The following is a 22,457-nucleotide window of genomic DNA, read 5'->3' as shown; positions in this document are numbered from 1 at the left end:
TATAATTTTTAATTCTGGTGTTCCTAAAATTGCAATTCAACTAATTGTCAGAGCCTTAAATGAATGCAAAGGTTTTTGATTCACCCGAGATTCTGCATATTATACTTTCAGTACCCTTGAGGCAAGTTTTCAATCTTTTCTGCTGTCTAGTGTTGAGAAACCAAACAGCTTGCAAGTTGCTCAGAAGAGTGTGTGTATCTTTCAGTAGCAAACCCTGGGGAGATCTTGGGTTTCTCAGGGGTATAACAGACAGCACCTGAACTTATTGTTTAGTTGCCCTAGTTGCTTGCATTGAGAACAAGGAAACTTTAATTGTATTTGTAAACAATATATACATTTCCATTATTAATTTGGGTTATGTCAACTTTTGTGACAGTGTATAGTGCCACCAAGGTATGAATTCAACTATTCATGCAAGACCCTGATGGGCAAAGGAAGGAAAGCCACAAAGCTTGTTGCAAGGATTAATCTAAAAAAAAAAAAAAAAAAGAATTTGTCTCAAGCAGACTTCGATAATGATCACAAGATGTAAAAAGATTTTCACAGCAGTTACCCAGACCTTGAAATCTATTTCAAGGGATGATTGTCATTTTGTTCAGTCGACCACTGGGAAAATATTTGTCATGACAGTAGGGTGAGATGTGCATGTGGTTAGGTCTGCATGTTGGCCTATTTGTTTTTTCCCCCGTTCTGATAGCCTTTATAAGGACATGAAAAACGTGTTAATGAACGAGAAAGGTGTGCTTCGAGCAGGGAAAAAAAGTAGACTTCATGAGAGTTCCAAAAACGAATGGGAAAGACTTAAAAGTAAGACTATATACCGTTCTCTTTCGTTATGTTTGAAATGGTGAAACAGAATAATACACAAAAAGTAAAACCTATAATCGACAGGATGCGGGATTAAGCATTTCGGAGCGCCAAGCAAACCGAAAAGGACTGAAAGATTTTTTAATAAGCATACTCCGCCCATCTGCTGCTCATGCCCACCCTTTAAGCACAAAGCTCTTATGGTCAGTGGGTATTGTAGTGTTATAGCTCACCAGCACAAGAGAAGAGCACGGAGCAAAATCTAAACAAACTACATTTCCCATGACAGCTTCTTTGTGCCTTGCGCAAACAGAAGGTTTATAACGAAGTTGTTAGGCTTCATTCACTGTTCGTGATCTCCAGACCACCAAGAGGAGCACATAGGTAATTAATTAACGACACTGAACTGTATTCTTCTTAGAAAATTGCTGTAGATGGTATAGTAGAATACGATTTTTATATTAGTGATTTGTTTGCAAGTTGTATTTTTCCGCATTGTGAGAGATTGTTCATTAAACATTCATTCTTTTTAGATTTAATCCTCAAATGACAGTTCGTTGAGTAGATATTTGCCTGAATTAAAAATAAAAATATAACTTGGCATCATTGAGAATAACAGCTGTAGGCCAGTAGACTAATTCAGTTATGTACATTACAGCGTTCTCTTCGTATATTTGGTACGACACTGACTCTTTAAAAGCAAATCCATTTACTGTCAAATTAAAATGATGAATGTCGAATATATAGTCAGTCAACCTGTCGCCAAAATGTCCGAAAGCCGAGAAAAAGGAAATCACAGAGTAAAGCCAAATGGCTTATTTTACTAAGGTACAACAAAGAATCCTTTTGTGTATCCAAGAAGCTAATGGGCTGATTTCCTGATTTTGTGTTACTAAATTGGAAGCATCACAGAATTATATAACAAGCAATACACAATGATATCGGCCAGAGCGTACCGAACCGGCTGCGCCTGGTAGAGGGTACTGAAGTGCTAGATAAACCTGTTAGTGGAGCTGACTTATCAATTAATTTTTTTCTGCCATGCTTTGTAGGCCTTTAGACTTCCGGAACTGCTTGTACCCTTGCGTGTAATCTCCATCAGATGTCATCAAATGCGATAATGTAGCGGAGAACAGAACGTTTTTGGCGAAATTGTTAAGGGAACGTAATACTGGAAATTGTTACTTACAGAAAAATCAAGGTCTTCCTATATCAAAATTGCTTTTAAAGTAACAACTTTTTTTTATAACTAGATAGACCCAAGGAAGCTATTATTTATTGTTAATCACAAAGTTTCTCAGTGTTTTATTTTTAAGTATGCATAAACTGCCACATTTAAATGTTATTAATGCACTTTTTTCATATTTTTAATATACACTTTGTTTCTGTATGCTCACCACATCTGAAAATTTCCAAGTTGTCTTTTGAAATAATAATAGATAATATAGATGTTGACAATACAGTAATAATCTTTAATGTAATTTGGCTTTTTGGTTTTCACGACATTAACAGATAAAACTGAGAGTGGAGGCAATTCAGGGGCTCTTATGTTGGAAAAAGAAAATGAAAGAACATGATTCTGGAAAGGAATGTTTGGCAGCTGCCCCTTCCTACAGGGCTGTCCCTTCCAGAGACGCCTTACCTGGAAGTGAAGTAAGCCACTATCAGCTGTCCAGTGTCCAGGTTAGTTGAAAGATGAATTCTATTGTTAGTTTTTTTTTTTGTTGTTGTTGTTTTAAACAATCTACATCACACACACACACAATCCCCCAGTGAATCCTGTCTGGGCTTGATGCTGTTTGTAAGATATGGGCTAAGCTCTGAAACTCAAGTGTCAGTTGTAGGCTTCTGGGATAACGCTGAAACAGTCACACACTGAAGGGTGACCTAAAGAACTAGTAGCACAGGGCAGCAGTTGTTTTGTGTTGGAGCATGATGTTGAATGCGTTGTGTTCGTTTTGCCCACTTTCTCCTTTTGTCCCTTTTCCTCTTAACGTCAGCGTTTTGTCAGCATGATGGGAGAGGGTCTTCTGTTGCCCTGAATTTCTCTTTGTCTTTCGCTGTCAATTCCATTGCTCTCCCTCTCTCCTTTTTCTCCCTGTACCTACCCCTCTGTATTCCACCGGGTCTGCCCAGTCTGAACTGTCAGGGTCTCTGATTGGCTGTGTGCTTCCTTCAGCACTCATATGCTCGAATTGTTTACATAATCAGACCCTGCCCTTTCTGGCAGTGACAGCCAATTGCACCTCTGAATTCCAGTGATGCTTATAGCAGCCTTGGCAACCAATAGGCTGCACTCTCCACCAATCCACTCGGTGCCTGCGCAAAGCTTTGCTTTTGTGCAACGTGACTGAGAAACATGTGAGCTGGAGGAACGAGGATAGCGAGAGGGATGGGGAATGGCTCCCATGCACGTGCCATGCAGCATTGCAAAATGGTCCACAGCATGTAACGTGCAGAGCGCCATCATCTCCGACGGATAAATAAAATGGCATCTCTTTTGCCTTTAACACCTTTTCTTTTGCTTTAAGGCATCTTTACGTTCATGCTGTGCAAAGGTAGTTGTCACAGTTAACATGCTTTGCTTCCCCCTTCCCAATTCCAAATGTGTTTGATCTCTTTTCATCTGCCTTTCTGCCTCTCACATCAGACATTTTTATGGGATCTATATCATGGTTAAGGATGGTTGCCCGGAGTTTATTGATCCTTCTTCCGTTACGTCACAGTCTGTTTTCCAGATTTAGTTTTATAATCACTTAGCCCCTGACAGTCACATAGGGTATATATCAGAGCCGTACAACATATTTCAGATAATCATACAGATATTTGAGCAAAAATATATGCATTTTGATGTATCCTTTATATGTTTGGGGGAGAGGGTGTAATATTAAAATTGCCATTCAATAGTAGTAGGTTCTAAAATATGGTAGGATTCATGTGATTTTCACTGTCTCTCTCCTTGCAAGTCCTTCTGCTCAAGGCAGTAAAGCTGTGACTTTATGCATCTCCAAAATAGCGAGGGACTCTTGCGTCATGAGGCTATGTGTAGAGATGACCTTAACATGGCAGTTCACCTGCCAACAGACCTGCACCGTTAATGCATTGTCTGCTATACAGTGAGGCCCTAAGAATTTGCCTCAGTGTCTTTCTATAAGTAAATAGGTATTTTTATTAATTCAAGCTTGTGTTTAATTCATTTGGCATTAAATGTGCAGCTCAGGTTAGTACTCTACTATGACCCATGTATGTCTGCATTTTCAAAGATTTCAGTAATTGAGGCTAGCCAAGCCATCTGTTCCATTAATTATGTAACATTTTATATTTATATTATGCTTATATTTTGGAGAAGCTTGTTGATTTAAGCCTGGGCTGTCTTCACTTTGCAGCAAGACATTGTTGCTAGCATTGTGTGAAAAGAGGGGCGGGGGGCTACATTTAATCTCACTGTGAGGGACTTTAAAGAACACAGTGCTCCCTTTAGTGGGCTAATCCCACTGGTTTTTCTTCTGCCTCCCCGGGCTTTAAAATGTTTGAGAGCTTCAGCGCCATTCTTTCCTCCCTCTCTCTCTCTCTCTCTCTCTCACACTCTCACACAAACTTTACCTGCTGGTCTGAGGACTTAGACATATCAGCAGCATGCTCCAACGTGCTCGTTGCCAATGGCAACAGCCTGCATGAGACATTGTTGTCTCAGATGACAAAAGGAGAGCACAAACTTTACACTTGCATTTAACTTTAGCGGCGTTTTTCCTGTCGTGAGGCTCATGTTTGTCATTATCATTATAAGATTATATATCTATTGTTTGCACAATTGATTGACCTCTGTCTGAATGAAAAGTCCTGTTTCTCTGGAAACAAAATGTACTACACAATACACAACTTGTCAGGTTCACACTGTGATAACCGGCTGATTAGTGAACATGGATGGATGACTTTTGAATTCTGGCACTGCCAATATTGTAGTGTGTGGTCTGTTCTGCAAAGCAGATCTCCAAGCCACCAATGAGCAGATGTCAACTACAAATACTGGCTCTGGTGAAATGTAAACAAAGCATGTTGGAGATGACGGAAGAGCAGTGGTTTCTCAAGATACACAATTGCCACTATAATGCTGAGGGCTGTTTGGTTCTTGCAACCTTGCTGGAGTCTGGAGCACCCTCACTGATGGCATATGCTGGACTTAATTTTGTTTAATTACAATTACCTACAACTTGACTTTAGATTTACAGCAGTTTAGCTGATGCTTTTATCCAAATCAACTTACAATTATGACTGAGTACAACTTGAGAGTTAAGGGACTTGCGCAGGGGGCCCAACAGTGTCAACTTGGCTGTGCTGGGGCTTGAACCAGCAACCTTCCTATTACAAATCAAGTACCTTAACCACTGACATACTATAAAGACATACTATATTGGCCACAGAACCAAGACGGAGGTCCTTCATCATTTGTGCAAGCAAGTTACAAAGTCTGAAACTTTGTTTCTCTGGAAACCTTTTGTGTACTTCACTTTTTTGTTTACCTTGGCATCTTTTACTACAGTACACTGCAGTCACTTTCTAGAATCTCCTTGATGTATGTAAAATAAATTTGTTTACATATGTGTGTGTATGTATGTGTGTATGTATTTGTGCGTGTGTGTGTGCGTAGGCGTGTGTGTGTATGTATGTGTGTATGGTATGTATGTATGTATGTATGTGTATATATACATATAAAATATCAAGTCTCTGAAGAACATTCCAGGTGAGTAACTGCTGTTTAATAAAATGAAGAGATATTCAAAATTTTATCTTTTAGGAGTGACTGTCATGTGAATGCACAAAGTTCAGTTCTTTCTTAATAAGCTTTTTCTTGCTTACTTGCAGACTGGAAAATACTTGTTTTCATTTCCCATTTTCAATTTAGCTCTTAACATCTATCCTGTACAAAAAAGCGTTAACCAGGCTTTGTGCAAAGCAGAAGCAAAAGTGCCAAGCTAATGACAGTGTTTCTCTATCTGACAGTGCATGTCTTAAGCTTAAGATTCTCTGTCTGACAGGATGCTTTGGAAACTGCAGGCAGGGCCGAAGGCGGCTTCCTGCTGGAGGGAGGTGATGTTTCTCACAGCAAAGAGATGGAGGAAGACTCTGGCCGAAGCAAGTATCACCACAGCGTGGGTGTCCTTAAGCCCTTCCGTTCCACCAGCAAGTATGTTTTTTGCAGCATTTATTTTCCAAAATATCCACCACCACTCAAAGCGCAGTGTACACGCTTCCAGAAAGTCCCGTTCATTTGCGGTTTTAAGCGTTTCTTGATTTTTGCCATGCTGTTCCACCAAATGTACTAGGCAGGAGTCATCGCCTTGTCCGCTGCATGGTTTCTGAGTGCACGCCTCTGCCTCTTCCCTAACTCCAGCTGCCTCGTGTGTGTTTTGCAGGCACCAGCACCCAGTGGACAATGCTGGCCTCTTCTCCTTCATGACCTTCAGCTGGCTCACTCCGCTGGCCACGCTCGCCCACAGGAAGGGCCAGCTCTTCCTGGAGGACACCTGGGCCGTGTCTCGGTGGGAGAGCTGCGAGACTAACTGCAGACGGTCAGTGATGCCCCTAGTGGACCTTCAGGAGAAAGCCGAGCATAGACGGATGGAGAATGGTGGAATGGGCGAATGTTTACACGGCGTGTGTGTGTGTGTGTGTGTGTGTGTGTGTGTGTACAGGCTTACAGGGCTTTGGGAGAGGGAGTTGAAGGCACGAGGGGAACAGGCCTCCCTTCACCACATCGTCTGGCTCTTCTGCCGAACCCGCCTGCTGCTCTCCATCCTGTGCCTCATGGTCACCCAGCTTGCCGGCTTCAGCGGCCCAGTAAGTAACGCCATCTCAGCCTCTGACTCTCCTATTTTTTCCCTCTCTTCTCTTCCTCTCACTCTCTCTTTCTATACATTACTAGCACTGTGGGCAAGCCTGCCCCCTCAGTTCAAATGTAAAGGTGAGTTTTTTTCATGGGCATCACAGACGAAATCAGTAAGACATGCCTAAGCAATTTTTTCTTATGAGATTTACCTGTGTAACAGTGTTTGTGTTCGAATGTGGCTGCCAACCTAAATATGATTATCTACTGTCATATGTTCCATTTTAATAGTGCCATTTATTTAGTGCCTTAAATGTGAAATCCCAAGGGGAGAGTTCAACCTGTGAGTCTCTGTATTATATAGGCTAAGCTTTAGTTCTTTTGAACCTGACCGTTTAGTCGACTAGCCATCTTTGGGGTCTTTATTTTATTTACTGTGTTCTGTTTCTTTCCATATTTGATTCAAAAAGTGCCAAAGCAAACATTTTCTATTATGAAGGGTTCTGAATTTTCCTAGTACCACCAAAGATGCATTTGTTCAAGGTCATCAATTGTCTGTTTCCCATATGTCTGGATTCTATAGCCATAAAATAGCGGAAATACTATATTCTAAATACCAATACCAACAAATACCAGTGTCTGTTCAAGTGGCTGTAAAATAAAAGCACTACTTTTTGATCAAATCAATATAGTGGCCCATGATGAGTTTCACGCAACTGTTGGTTGCAAGCATTTGCATAATTTTTTTAAAATTATATTATCCTCAAAAGATTTTCCTTTACCCTTACCCTCTAGATGTGTTTCATGTCATTACAGAGGGTTTAGTTATTCACTTCAAGGAAAATTCCTTTTTTAAATTTCACTTCTGGGTTCTTCATAGCACTTTCTAGTGCACTGGTGAGTATATCAGATGTTTTAGGTCTGCATATTTTAGGTTTTATATATATATATATATATATTTATATTACACGTGTGTGTGTGTTTTGAAAATGCTTATTTCTGTTTTTCTGTTATGTCAGCAGAGTTTTATAAGTGAATTTTTTTTTTTTTTTTTTTGTTAGTACAGACATCGTTCATACTGATGCTGTTTGGTGTTGGTGAGACACATCAGTATACTGACTTTACCAACAAATCTCTAAATAAAGCAATAACGCTAAATATTAGAATTTGGCAGCAAATTAATCCTCCACAGGAAGCGGGCATGTAATATTTAGAACATATATTTAGAATTTCTATTTCTGTTCTATTTTTATATGTGAGGTTGGCATGTTTCATCGATTAGGTTCTTTCTAAACTAAACCTTAAATGAACTGAGCTGTTTCTAAACCAGAAGGTAAGTGTTATGAAGCCCCCAGAAGTAAAACAATTCAATTCTCTTTTTAAATATGGCTAACCAGAAAGTATAGATGACCTTTTTATCCAGTGAGAAAAGCCACTGTTTTTCTTCCCAGTCCTTTTTAAAAAAAAAAAAACAAAAAAACCCCCAAAAACAACAAAAAAACCCAACCACTACTTGAAATCAGCGCTCAGAAGCTGCTGCGTCATCAACTACTATTGCCTGCTCTCTGAAGTGAGGACTGGATGCCCGAGCACTGCTGTGTGCAAAGGCGCGGATAGGCTAACCATTTTGGCAAAGAAAGCTTCTGTCACTGCCTCTCCATGGGTGACGCAGCAAGTCTCTGTGTCTCTCACCCTCTGGAGGACATCGGGCTATGAACCCGGGCCGTTTATTTCTAAGTGGCCACGTCATAACCAAAGTTTGGCCATAGTCACCTCTGTGTAGGCGGGGTCAGTCTGCTCGCCCACGTTTAGAACGGTTCCCCCTCGGAGACGCTCCACGGAGAACAGCCCGTCTCTCCCCTTTCGTTTGGAGTCAGGGTCTTGTATTTTGGGGGTGCGGGTGGGAAGGAGGGTCATTATCTTATGGAGATGGGTGTTTGGGTGGGAATGGGCTTGAACGTTTGTTCAGGGCGGATGTTGCTGCGGCCCCACGTGAGAGACGTGTGACAGAGGCTATTGTTTAGACTCCACAGGGTGTCCATTTTGCCTGCGCGGAGAGCACTGGCAGACAGAGCCCATGATGACGCCAGGGAGGTAAGGGCACGTTTCTTATGCAGGGCTGGATCAAGAGTTAATGCTCTTTTACACCCCCCTTCCCCTCTCTCTCTCTCTCTCTCTCTCTCTCTCTCCCTGTCTGTCTGTCTCTCAATTCTGTTTTATGCCCTCACTGCACTGTGATGCAAAATGTATGTTGATTTGATCCAGCAAAACAAATGCCAAAGGTTGGGGAAACGATTGCTCTTCAAACTTTCTAATGCGGAACAGCAGTGGACAGCATGTCCGACTCTAAGCCATTGATCCATGTGCCAATGGACCATTGAGCCACCACCTGCAGGGCTTTGTCAAGTTTAAAGTGACACCCAGATCCCCAAGGAAACCGGACTTGTGGTGTTCTCGTGTGTACGCCTTGCTTGGACTGATAAACTCTGACATTGGAGAGATGCACAGGTATGCAGGCATTTTTGAAACCCATTCCTTTTTCTCTGCCCGTCACTGGATTTTTTTAACCAAGTTAATGGACACCTTTCAGTCGCTACATGAGTGATCACAGTGGTCCTTTTAAACTTTTGTTTTCTGCTCTAAACAGCACAGTGTTTCGTTTTATTTATTTATTTTTGTTGTTGTTGTTGTTGTTGTCCAACCAAACAGAATTAAAAGACATGTGAAAAATAAATTGCAAAAAGTGTAAAAGGTGTCAACCCTCAAAGGACTCTTAATGTGAAAAGTATAAGATGTGACCTGAGTTGGATGACGGGATGACCTTTCACCTGAACTCAGCCTGTAAACATGAAATGTTTCCCTCTATATCCTGTATATTTGTTTTCTTATTCTTTTACATGAATGTGCAGTGGCTGGACATTTGATCAACTTTGAATATCCACATTTTTTTTAAATAAAATGTTGCTGCTGTGTTGAACCATATGCGAATGGTAGCGGATGTTCCCAGTTTGTGTGAAAAGATTTCTTGACTGTTTTATATGCATGGTTTTTTCAAACTGTGTGTGTGTGTGCATGCATGCGTGCGTGTGTGTGTGTTTGAGTTTTTCTTTCTCTTTTCTCTCCTATGCTTCTGTGCTCTTTGCTCCTAATCACTGATTTAACTGATATCAATTTTCAGGTATTAAAACAAAAGTGCGTCTCCATCCTGTATCCCACCCTGATGTGACTGTAGGTAAAATGTCTTTGAATCAGCAAAAAAGGGATGTCTGATACATGTTGTTCAGAGTGCAATGTCTCTCGTATTCAAAAAAAGGCGCTATTTCATTGTCTCTCTTGTTCTTTTTAAAGGGTAGAGAAAAGGGCCGTCTAAGGTAAACGATTAGAACACAATCTCAAAATGGCTGCCATTTTCTTTTTTTAGTAGAACTTGCTATTCCCTCACTCTTCTTAATGATTAGAACACTCACATTTCAGAATCGTGCAAAGCCATGCATCTAGTGCACTGTGATTTGCATTCCTGCGCCCTCCCCCCTCACGGATATGCTAGCTAGTACAGAGGAGGAGGAGGGTGGGTAGGCCTGTGGAGGGTGGTAGGGTAGTCACCGTGTGGCGCAGGCAGGGATGTGGCGGTGCGCGATTGTGCCCTCAGTCACGCGTGCTGTCTCCTGTCGCCCCCTTGCTCGTCCTCCCTTTCCGCAGGCGTTTGTGGTGCGCCGGCTGCTGGAATACACGCAGAGGAGCGAGCCGGACCTGCCCTACGGCCTGCTGCTGGTCCTGGGACTGCTGGCCACCGAGCTGGTGCGCTCCTGGTCCCTGGCCCTCACCTGGGCACTCAACTACCGGACGGGCACGCGCCTGCGTGGAGCCATCCTCACTATGGTCTTCCACAAGATCCTTCGCCTACGCGGCCTACGAGACAAGTCCATCGGAGAGGTGAGGCAGCGGGCAGTGGGAAGGCCAGCCTTGGGTCGTGCGCGACCGCATCACCTGGGCGTGTTGTGCCATCAGCATGAACACATGCTTTTTTGGGGTGAAAAATATTGTTTATGAAAATGAAATTTGCTTACCAGCTTCTGAGTGCAGTAAATAATGTTCAGTACTGCTGTGTTTTTGGAAGGATTTTACTTCACCTCTCTGAGACACACCTGTTAACATCTCAGCTGTTTGACAGAGGGGAAAATCGGCTAATTAGAGTGCTGGTGGAGTTGAAAACAAGGCGAGGATTCAGTGTGGCCTGCCAACTGTTTTGGACACTTTTGTCAGTGCTAGACAGGGCCAATTTAAGGTCAATGAAACTCAATGCTGAAGTGAAATCCAAGCACCTCTGCAGAACTGGACTGCACCACCAAGCATCAGACATTTGGTGAGGAAACACTGTCCAAAGAAAGGTCGGATCGCTCGCTGGTTGCCAAATGCAGATGAGCCTTGACTAAATCTGCGGTTACTGTTTTCTTGAGAAGGTTTCTTTGATTTTTATTTGATTGCCACATACTTCCCAAATACTGAGCTAAGATCTCAGCTGTTTTCTTTGCAGAGGAATAAGCTCTAGTCGTGGCTCACTGATTGTGCTAGGGCAGACGCATTCAGGTTCCTGCCAGCCACTTCTATAGTGAAGTTATAATGGCAACTTTGTTGAATTCCAGATGGTTGCAGATGATTGGTATTGGCACAATATATGGATATATTCTGGAAAGTTCCATATTGATGTTTTGAGAAAATGACTTCATCCACTGTCATGTCCAGTTGATCAACATGTGTTCAAATGATGGACAACGCATGTTTGAGGCTGCAGCAGTGGGCAGTCTGCTGGCAGGAGGCCCCCTGGTGGCCATTTTGGGAATGGCCTACAACCTTTCTGTGCTGGGGCCCACATCTCTGCTGGGCTCTGCTGTCTTCATTCTCTTCTACCCTGCTATGGTAAGTAGGTCTGCCTGTGATCCATTTCCACCTGGCTAATAGAGTTTGGCAGCGTGACTTTGCTGTTTCTTCCTTGCCTGCAGATGTTTAGCTCCAGACTGACAGCTTACTTCAGGAGGAAAGGAGTGGCCATCACTGACCAGCGCGTTCAAAAGATGAACGAAATCCTTAATTACATCAAGTTCATTAAGATGTATGCTTGGGTCAAGGCTTTCTCACAAACCGTGCGAAGTAAGGGCCAACTGCACTGTTTGTTTGTGTGTACTTGTATGTGTTCGTGCATTTTTGGATTTGTGATTGGCCTACTTGTGCACTGTATAAATTGTTAAATGTAATCTGACAGGAATAAGAGATGAGGAGCGCCAGATCCTGGAGCGCACTGGATATTTCCAGAGCATAACTGTCGGTGTGGCTCCTATCGTCGTGGTGATTGCTAGTGTGGCAACTTTTTCCACTCATATGTTGCTAGGTTATGACCTCACTGCTGCTCAGGTGCGCACTGTTACCTAGAGTAAGTCATTCTAGAGTCATGGACTGAGCTGAATGTTGCTGTGCATTAATGCTGGACGTTTGCTATCCCCCAGGCATTTACTGTCGTGACTGTCTTCAATGCCATGACCTTTGCCCTGAAGGTCACCCCTTTCTCTGTTAAGTCTCTTTCCGAAGCATCTATAGCCATGGAGAGGTTCAGGGTGAGCTCCATGCTTCTCTTTCAACCATAGTCCGAAACGCACTCGAAGGCCGTAGTGCGAGACTGTCCCCGTCATGTAGCCTGCCAACATCTCTGTCCCTGTCTGTCTCTGTCTCTCTGTCCTGTCCATCAGAGCGTGCTGCTGATGGCTGAGGTCAGTTCGGTCCGCGAGTGCCCGCAGAGCCCCAGTATGGCCGTGGAGCTGAGCGGGGCCAGCCTGGCCTGGGAGTCTGCCGGCCACAGCGCCCAGCCCACGCCCCGCGGCACACCGTATGTGGGGCTGAGTCAGAGAGCCTCCCGCACCAAACAGCACCAGCACGGGGAGGCCGGGCACTGCGCCATGTCTGAGGAGGAGCGACGCGAGCAGATGCTGACAAACGTTACTGGGGACACGGGCTCGAGAGTAGAAGAGCACACCCTTCACGTGCCCACCGTTAGCCAGCGGCTACAGAGGACCTTGCACTGCGTCGACCTCACCATACAGCAGGTACAGATCACAGAGGAAAGGTCAAATCGCAATGACCAGACAAAGACTCGCTGGGAAAGGAAATTTGCTTTCGAGTACTTTTTGATAGATCCATTTTTTTATTTTTTTTTTATCTGCTGCTTTTAAAAACGTAAAACTATATGAACGGGATTCCAACTGCTGTCTCCATAGCATAGTCTTGTGTGTTGAATGTATTGTGTTAAATGCAAGATATACTGAGGCTCCTTTTGAAATATACATGTATTTTTAAACGGCTACAAACAGACACTCTGTGTCTCCTACAGGGTAAGCTAGTTGGTATCTGTGGTAGTGTAGGTAGCGGAAAGACATCCCTCATCTCTGCCATCCTTGGCCAGGTAAGCCAGTGTCAAGTCATATGTTTTCATCTATCCCAAATGTAATAACATAAATGGCTGCATTTATCATTGATGGTGAAGAGATGAGCAAGGCACTGTTGTTCTGACCATGTTCTGTCTGTCTCTCAGATGACTCTTCTGGAAGGAACGGTGGCTGTAAGTGGAGATTTTGCATATGTGGCCCAGCAGGCATGGATCCTTAACGCCACTCTACGAGACAACATCCTTTTCGGCAAGGAATACGAGGAAGACAGGTAAGATATAGTATCGGAGGAGGAAAGTCTAGTGTTTGACACCATTGCATGATGGTGTTTTTAGACAAAGCTGAGACGAGGCTTTCCTTCAAGGAACATATACTGAGCAAAGGAGCTCTCTCAAACCATTGGTCAGTCAAATAGCTTTTAAATCAAGGCTATGTCACTAATGTCACTGTAAAACTAAGTGACATTTTATTTGAGTTGCTAATAGTAAATTACATGAATTTTTGATAGTTTAGACATGAGAAGACATATTTAAAATATTTAATTCATATAGCTGAAGTTTGTCCTAAATATATTTGATATCAATGGTTTGACATTAAAATGTATTTATTTTCCAAAAAAAAAACAACACTCTCATACATTGAGAATAAACAATTGGGAATAAACACAGAATTCATTGGGAATTCTAAAGAAGGCCCAGAGACTTTGAAATCCTTTATAGTTCTGCTGTAGCAAAAAAAAAAAAATTCAGCATCGCTGTCATACTACAAACTGTTTTTGGGGTTCTTTTAGGTACCAAGCAGTTTTGAGTGCCTGTTGTTTGAGACCAGACTTGGCTATACTTCCTAATGCAGACTTGACTGAGGTAATCTATCAGCATACATTACCTGCTGTGTATTAATAATAGTTTAGAGAATTCTTTTATTTTCAATAAGGACTGTCTTCTACCATGTCACCCTACCACCCCCATTTAACCTCTAGATAGGTGAGCGAGGCGCTAACCTAAGCGGGGGTCAGCGCCAGCGGATAAGTCTGGCCCGCGCTCTGTATAGCGACAGGGACATTTACGTCCTAGACGACCCCCTGAGTGCCCTTGACGCCCACGTGGGGAACCACATCTTTAACAACGCTATCAAGAAGCAGCTGCATGGAAAGACTGTCATTTTTGTCACTCACCAGCTACAAGTAAGGGAAGATGACGCACAATCGCCGTTGTGTTTATGCTGCACAAGAAGCCACATTGTCTTCTAAATCTATCTGTTTACGCTGGGGTCTTGTCCGTGTGTGAAGTACTTGGTGGACTGCGATGATGTACTCTTCATGAGAGAGGGGAGCATCGCAGAACTGGGAACTCACGAGGACCTCATGAAACTGAATGGTGACTACGCAGCCATGTTCAACAATCTGCAGCTGGGAGAAGCTCCTTTTGCTGAGGTGAGACACATGGGTGTGCGTGGTTTTATCGTTAAACACACGATGGTAATTGAATGTTGATTCATGATGATTCATATTTTAACTTCATTAAAAAAAAAATACTTTTCAGGGAACGAAACTCCTTGGTTGTTTACCTTATGTCTTAAAAGGTGCCAAATAAGACCTCTGGGAGTTCCCTTAAGAAGCCCAGTGAAAATACCAAGGCAGGATCTGTGAAAAAGGATAAACCTCCCAGCAAGGATGATGGTGGGTGTGAAATGCTGTACATGGTGTTCTAGTCAAATATCAATGTCTGATCAATTGTCTGTGATTATTTTTTCTCCATATTTGGTAAAACCATGCCGTGCCAATAAATTTTTTTCAGGTGACCGATTGCTTTCTGAGTTTGGAATAAAGCAAAAATTACCATGCCAAATGGAATTTTTTGAAACCATTGACATCATTGCTACATCTGTTGTAAAATGCGCTATATAAATCGATTTTGATTCGATTTAATTTCATATCACAAAATATAGTAATTTCTTGTTTGCAAACAATGTCATTTATGATTTCCTATAAGCATGGCATGCAAAAATCATTTCCTATTTTAATGATTGAAATTCTAAGCTTGCAACATTCTGGAAAACTGGAATTTCTCACCCTTCCCCTGTCCCTCTGCTGCAGGACGGCTGATGCAGGTGGAAGAGCAGGGTAAGGGTTCTGTGCCCTGGGCCGTGTACGGAATCTACATCCATGCCTTAGGAGGCTTGCCTGTCTTCCTCTTCATCTTGGCCCTCTTCATCCTCAACGTGGGCAGCACCGCCTTCAGTAACTGGTGGCTTAGCTACTGGATCAAACAGGGCAGTGGGGTAAGAGCTCGCTTTGCTGGGGCTGGGCAGAGGGTTATGGGGGCTTGATGAAAACGAATGTGCTATTTCCATTTCTCTAAGGGTAGAAGACGTTCAGCTGCCCTGGTCCCGAATTGACACCCAACACAGATTTAGTCTTGTGGCCCATTTGAATTGTGGGAAACTCCTGAAATAGCTATTTAGAAACGTATTTGTGTGTTTCGGGAGCTGGCTAGTGTAAGGAGAGACAACTGTGTAAATATTTCATGTGAAGTTGACCTTTAGAGCAGGTTTGCATGTTGCCTTTTATTTGGAAAGTTTTTGCATGTCGTTATTGTGTGATTTGTTCCTGCCAGCCAGTTCTATAATGAAGTTATAATGGCAACTTTGTTGAATTCCAGATGGTTGCAATTACACGTAGATTGACCATTGAAAGGAAAAAAAAAGACATTCACATAGATCCAAGGAGATTCGTTGGTGGAGGCAGAGGGACTGAAAGTGTATAGTGTGAAGAAACTAGTTTATTACCTTTTGCAATGTAATATACCACAGATCCTACTTATACATTGGTATTAGCACAATATATGGATATATTCTGGAAAGTTCCATATTGATGACTTATGCCCAGACATGTCCAGGGAGTTTCCTTTACATCCACAGCATGTGGCAGTTAACTTTTAAACAAACACTGAAATAGTACATGATGTATTGTGTATGTGTGTGTGTGTGCGCAACTCAATCATGTCCTGTTCCATGTTGTGCAGAACACCACAGTGGTGGTGGGGAACAGCTCGGTGGTGAGTGACAGCATGCGGGATAACCCTCTGATGCAGTACTACACTGCCGTCTACGCCATGTCTATGGTCATTATGCTTTTACTCAAACTCCTGAGGGGCATCATCTTTGTCAAGGTGAGATTTGGTTATCTAGACTAAGAAGACAGATGTGTTTACAAATTCATAACATGACCTCAAAAAAGTATTTTACAAAATCTGTTCTGACATAATTCAGGGAACACTGAATTTGTAGTTATTTTAAATTAAAGTGATATATTCTCCACATAATATTCAAGCTTATTTCTATGGCTTGTCTTCATTGTTGCCCTGTATTGATGGCTTTGTTTTTCTGTCAGGGAACTCTGCGTGCCTCCTCTAGGCTCCATGAGGAACTTTTCCGGAAGATTCTCCGTAGCCCTATGAAGTTCTTTGACACCACACCCACAGCCCGGATCCTCAACCGCTTCTCCAAGGATATGGATGAAGGTAAATCCTGACACAGGCCATAAACACGTTAGATATGTACAGTTATAGTTTTTAGCCTTTTGTCATCCCAAGCCCTGATATTACAGAATAAGCAGTACTACGTATTGTACATCGTACTCTAACCACTGAGGAACTGAGACAAAGGGAAGGCAGTTTATGTAATTACCTGCCTAAAATGGGTTGGGTGCTGGGACGGAACAAAACTGTGAACGGTTAAGAAGAGGGTGATTTTAAAAATGTTTTAAGAAAAGCTGCCAGCCACTGTGTTCTAATTTCGCACTTCCTGTTTCGTCATCCGACATGTCGCCATCTCTCTCTCCCGTCTCCTCGCCCGCCTCAGTGGACACGCGCCTGCCGTTCCAGGCAGAGATGTTCATCCAGAACATGATTCTGGTGCTCTTCTGCCTGGGCGTGATCGGCAGCGTGTTCCCGTGGTTCCTGGTGGCAGTGGGCCCGCTGGTGCTCCTCTTCATCCTGCTCCATGTCGTGTCCCGCGTCTTCATACGGGAGCTGAAGCGGCTGGACAATATCACACAGTCCCCCTTCCTCTCCCACATCGCCTCCAGCATTCAGGGCCTGAGCACCGTACATGCCTATGGGAAAGGGGACGAGTTCCTCCGCAGGTTTGCCCCCACCCCCCCCGCACATGTTGTGTGGTCTGCAATAGGTGCCCTATACAGTGTTGGTTCCCACCTTGTGCCCTGTGCTGCTAGGATAGGCTCCACCCCCCGCCACGCTGAATTGGATTAAGCATTTTAGAAGATGAATGCATATGCGGTTCATCAGTATGCTTTTCTTGCATTACCATTTTACATCACATAGGCTTTTTGTATTTATAGCATGTACTGCAATCGTGGAAGACCAAACATTTAATTTTAATGTATATTTGAATTAAGTCATCTGATATTTATGAGCTAAAAATAGTTTGAGAGCGGGGGAAAGACTTAACCAAGAGGCTAGCACACCTCATGCAGATTATCAAGGATTTCTGGAGGCAGGAGAGCTAGATGATGGCTAGGACATAACTCTGCTGGGTGGCAAATATCAAGCAGCAGGGTTGGTGACCACTCTGACACGGCCTGTCCACGTGCACACGCATGAAGACACAAATCCCCATGGCAGTGCTCTGCATTTCCATGCCGTTTCCTCACCTTGTCTGACCCCGTTTCTCACCTGTGGTCTTCCTCCAGGTACCAGGAGCTGCTAGATCAGAACCAGGCCCCTTTTTATCTGTTCAGCTGCGCGATGCGCTGGCTGGCCGTGCGGCTGGATGTGATCAGCGTCGCTCTCATAAGCATCACGGCACTGATGATCGTCCTCATGCATGGGAAAATCCCCCCTGCTTACGCAGGCCTGGCCATTTCCTATGCTGTGCAGGTGAGGACGGAGAAAGGACAAAGGGTTTCCCTTCAGAATTCTATGACACACATCATGTATTGAAGCCCATTTGTCTGGGTCAGTAACTTTTTTTTTTTTAAAGCAGTCATGCGTTTGGCCAGTTACATAACAGTGCTCAGTTTAACACAATTATTCTAATATTTTCGTATCTATCTATAGAAACTCAAACACCTTGACATTTAATTAAGTCATACATAAGAACAATAGTTTTTATTTTTTATTTGACTCTTTTGTAAACACTGTGGATTTGTTTTGTGGTTTTTTTTATTCTGCAATATGATTCCCACTGACTGATCACTTTATTAGAGGCTCCTGTTCTATAACTTTACCAAGTAGGCTGGTCTACATCTTATATTCGACTGTAAAATTGTAAATAATCCACGACAGCCACCACTATGGTACTCTTAAGTTTCCTGACTGCACGAAAGCCCGGAACCCTGTGTGTGTCAGTGTCAATTGGGCTCTTCTGTGAGTGACCTGGGTTTGACTGAAGGGCAGGTGTTTTTACTGTAAATGCACATGGAAACTCAGTTTGTTTACAAAACATACTGATGGATAAGCATTCATATGTACAAAACATTTTGGTATATATGTAGATAAAATATCCATCACCTACACTTTTTTTTTTTTTTTTTCCAAAATGGGTCATTCATGAAAGAGGCCAGTGGAAACATTGCAAAATGAACAGGTAGCTTATAGGAACATCTGTAGAGTAAGTGCAGTAGTCCAGCATTCACTTGATGTAGTACTTAATGTACCAGAGAGGGTTGGATTGGGTGTGGGAAGGGTAAAACGCACACATTTTAAAAACTACCACTGCATATGCAGCCAGTCGTAAAGGATTTGATATGAAAGCAGAAACTAGCTCTGTGACTTCATCTTTGGCAGCTGACCGGACTGTTCCAGTTCACTGTGCGCCTGGCTTCTGAGACCGAGGCTCGCTTCACGTCAGTCGAGAGAATCCACTACTATATCAAGGTACCAGTTCCTGAGAACTCCTATGGTCATAGTCTGATATTGAAACTGTGTCCAGGATTTCATTCTTGGGCGACTGACTAACTCCACCATCTGTAGGATCATGCGTTTGGAACCTGATGTTCTTTTTGTCCCACCTTGTCCTTCCTCTTCCTCAGTCTCTGTCACTAGAGGCCCCTGCAAGGGTCAAAAACAAGGCCCCCCCTCCAGACTGGCCACAGGAGGGTGAGGTGGTGTTCGAAGGGGTAGAGATGCGGTACAGGGAGAACCTTCCCCTGGTACTGAAGAAACTGTCCTGCACAATACATCCCAAGGAGAAGATTGGGATTGTGGGGCGAACAGGCTCAGGTCAGTGGGTCTCTCCTCTCTACCTGGCTCTCTGTCACAATTGAACATCATCTTATTTCACTTTATTTCAAATTAACTGTTTAGATTAGAGAAGACACCAAAAAAGTATTTCCTTTTTCCCTTAGTCATCAGATCTTTAACACAGACACCAAGTCTATGCAACATGTATATCATGTGAGCTCATGTGCCTGGTGTGTCATCAGGGAAGTCTTCCTTGGGAGTGGTTCTCTTCCGCCTGGTGGAGCCGTGTGGTGGCACCATCAAGATCGATGGTGTCAACATCTGTGACATCGGCCTTGCTGATTTACGCAGCAAGCTCTCCATAATTCCGCAGGAACCTGTACTTTTCAGTGGCACCGTCAGGTTGGTGTCTATTATTACGCAACATTAGTCTTTTACAGCTTGTATTCTAAATACTCGATTACTTGTCATTTCAAAGTGAAGCGGCTTTTTATCAGTTCCCCCCCCCCCCCCCCCATTGGATTTTCTGTAATTGCTGTGACTCCCCCACACCAACAGATCTAACCTTGATCCATTCAACCAGTACTCGGAGGAGCAGATCTGGGATGCCCTAGAGAGGACTCACATAAAGGAGTGTGTAAGTCACCAGGCAAAAACCCTTCACAGTCAATGATGAGACTGTCTGTCTTTCTGAGTATCTGTGTGTGTCTGTGCCTGTTTCTCTCTCTCTCTCTCACACCTCATCTCTTACTTTCATCTTTCTATCTGCAGGTGTCTCAGTTGCCCCTGAAGCTGGAATCAGAAGTTGTGGAAAATGGGGAGAATTTTTCAGTTGGTGAGAGGCAGCTGCTGTGTGTGGCAAGAGCACTGCTGAGACGGTGCAAGGTGAGCTGTATCCATCACATCCCTCTGCTTAATAAATAACGCACCTAATTAAAGCACATCCACCTCCAAAGCTGCCAGAGATTAGCTGAAGGGGTCTGGGTAAATGGTGAGCATTTCAGTGACAACCTTGTCTCTCCTCAGAACCCCAGTGTGTTTCTCTGCAAGAGTCATTTAACCTCTTCCCTCTGATTGTCAGATCTTGATCCTGGACGAGGCCACTGCTGCTATGGACACAGAAACAGATTCCCTCATTCAGGAGACAATTCGGAATTCATTCCAAGACTGCACCACATTAACCATCGCACACAGACTCCACACAGTACTCAACTGTGATCGCATCATGGTGCTCAACCAGGGCCAGGTAACCTCTAACTCATCACTAACTTGTGGCTTGGGAAAAAACAAACATTTTGTCATAAATCCCAGATTTTGGGTGGTAAGAAAGACCCCAATATTCAACACATACATATGGAAATATTATGTAGACAGTAACCAATGTGTGAGGCTGACCCTGTGGTCAACACTTTTTTTTGTTTAGTCTGGTTAGTATAGATTACCAGACTCTCCCAAACCAGTCAAGTCCCTGGAATGACTCAGATTGAAGGCTTTGTAAGGTTGATTAACACTGCATTTTTGTCCTTTTTTGAACCAGGTGGTGGAATTCGATGAGCCGTCCATTCTTTTGGCCAATGAAAACTCTCGGTTTTGTGCCATGCTGGCTGCGGTGGAGAATAAGATTTCTGTGAGAGGCTGAAAAAAGCCCAAGCTAACTGTGTGCACATTAGTATAGAGGGAAAATATAAAATTCCTTTACTGAATATTTCAGCCATTGGTGCTTCAGTGTCACCCCCCTTTTGAGGGCTCTTATGTCTATGGAGGGGGAATATTGTGTCTCCATGGAGACTGTTCTTAGAACATGCCTGTTCAAATGTACTAATTGTTAGCTGAAATGGTCAGGTCACCAAACACTGATACTGTAATAATATTTTGCATTGTATAAGAGGACATTGGTTTTCATGTAGCTCCATTCATGCAAACTGGTATATTTCATAGAGTATATCTATACATATATATTATATATTTTCACTGGGAAACAGTGTATCCAGAGTCCTTATGCACTGGCCCTGTTTGTGTAATGTCTCAAGTAGACCCCACTGTATCATAACAATTAGTGTTTGTTGTTGTTGTTGTTGTTGTTGTTGTTTTTTATCAACTTGATTGTCTTGAGTGTCTATGTAATTCTGATATCTTGTGACTTGAACCCTGAACCTTGGCACAGGTCATTTTTGCCCACAGCAGGTTTTTGATGGCACTAAGTAGTTGTGATTTTTAAATGGACACAGTGCTGCTTATTCACTGAATCCTTGCTTCACATATCAAGGACAGTCTTATTTTAGCTAAGAGGCCTTGTACATGTACAACCTATCTTTCTTCCTTGTTTTGTTATTGTCTGAAGTGTCTTTTTTTTTATTATGTGGCATTATTTGCTTGGCCTTGCACTTTCATGCACAGACAGAAGAGCTCCAACCCCTATTGTTGATGTGAGGTCTGGTATTTTCTTTTTTCAGATTTTTTTTTTTTTTTTTTTTTTTTTTTTTTTTTAAGCACAATCTGTGTACTTTATTGGGCCAAGTTCTTTTTGGTCATAGCAGACATTTTCTCCCCTTGGAGTGGGTCTATCACAGCGAAGCTGGGAATAGCAAACCATCTGAATGAACCTCCAGTTATCAGGTGGTGAAGGTCATCTGTGGTCTGGATGAAAGCAGATCAGATTTCATGCCTGCCAACTCAGCAGAGCGTGCAATATGTCTGTTGTTTTCATTACTTAGCCTTAGCATGATTTCTTAATTGCCTTTGTGAAGAGAGTAAGATAAGGGGATTGGACAATAAAAACCCTCTGTTGTGTTAATAAAATTATTTTAGGTTTATTCCTTCTGTGTCAGGGTGTTTATTGCAGAAGATGTGGAATAAATTATAACCAAAGATGAGAGCAGAGCTATGCCTACGTATGAGTTACTCATTGTGGACTGAGATCTATAATTATTTGTTCTTCCCACACATTGTATCTTTGACTACATCTAGGAAGTAACTAACTTTTCGCAACAGGTCTTTCTAGCCTCAGGGCCATTGATCACTGAAAAATCAAACAGCGCTGTGCTGTACAAGAGGGGGCTGACGAGGATTCTTGAGATACCCATTACACACTGAAGGTTGTTGGAGAGCACCTCCCCTACTTCACAAATCTTCATGTCGTGTCCTTATGGAGATCAATGAGGAGAAACAAGTCAGAGTGTAAGGTGTTCT

The 22,457-nt window shown here is 42.9% G+C and overlaps 1 protein-coding gene across 2 annotated transcripts; it reads left to right on the top strand.

The window, feature by feature from the left end:
- Nucleotides 1-1,105: 1,105 nt before the first annotated feature.
- On the top strand, nucleotides 1,106-22,084 carry abcc5 (ATP-binding cassette, sub-family C (CFTR/MRP), member 5). 2 transcript variants are annotated; one of them, XM_027032769.2, is made up of 29 exons: nucleotides 1,106-1,191; nucleotides 2,320-2,490; nucleotides 5,844-5,992; nucleotides 6,222-6,377; nucleotides 6,501-6,645; nucleotides 10,331-10,564; nucleotides 11,375-11,548; nucleotides 11,632-11,779; nucleotides 11,892-12,040; nucleotides 12,133-12,240; nucleotides 12,373-12,726; nucleotides 13,011-13,082; nucleotides 13,212-13,336; nucleotides 13,856-13,928; nucleotides 14,045-14,248; nucleotides 14,354-14,497; nucleotides 14,647-14,743; nucleotides 15,161-15,345; nucleotides 16,089-16,235; nucleotides 16,457-16,586; nucleotides 16,927-17,209; nucleotides 17,777-17,963; nucleotides 18,873-18,962; nucleotides 19,118-19,307; nucleotides 19,511-19,670; nucleotides 19,827-19,905; nucleotides 20,040-20,153; nucleotides 20,350-20,514; nucleotides 20,806-22,084. In XM_027032769.2, the coding sequence occupies exons 2-29, from the start codon at nucleotides 2,371-2,373 to the stop codon at nucleotides 20,905-20,907; spliced, it is 4,284 nt and encodes a 1,427-aa protein (XP_026888570.2). In that variant the 5' UTR covers nucleotides 1,106-1,191; nucleotides 2,320-2,370; the 3' UTR covers nucleotides 20,908-22,084. The 2 variants fall into 2 exon arrangements, with proteins under 2 accessions (XP_026888570.2, XP_035380848.1); XM_035524955.1 differs by lacking the exon at nucleotides 1,106-1,191 and having other exon boundaries at nucleotides 2,404-2,490; nucleotides 5,863-5,992.
- The last annotated feature ends 373 nt before the right edge of the window (nucleotides 22,085-22,457 follow it).

Source organism: Electrophorus electricus, chromosome 4, assembly GCF_013358815.1.
Source record: "Electrophorus electricus isolate fEleEle1 chromosome 4, fEleEle1.pri, whole genome shotgun sequence".
In the NCBI taxonomy this organism is placed as follows: Eukaryota; Metazoa; Chordata; class Actinopteri; order Gymnotiformes; family Gymnotidae; genus Electrophorus; species Electrophorus electricus.
This window is presented reverse-complemented; position numbering and strand designations above follow the sequence as displayed.

Excerpts from the sequence above, each read along its gene's own strand:
- abcc5 (XM_027032769.2), top strand. The coding sequence starts at position 2,371 with ATGAAAGAACATGATTCTGGAAAGGAATGTTTGGCAGCTGCCCCTTCC. Across the intron at positions 5,993-6,221 it reads CCCTTCCGTTCCACCAGCAA|GCACCAGCACCCAGTGGACA; the intron begins GTATGTTTTTTG and ends TGTGTTTTGCAG. Across the intron at positions 17,964-18,872 it reads CCATTTCCTATGCTGTGCAG|CTGACCGGACTGTTCCAGTT; the intron begins GTGAGGACGGAG and ends CATCTTTGGCAG.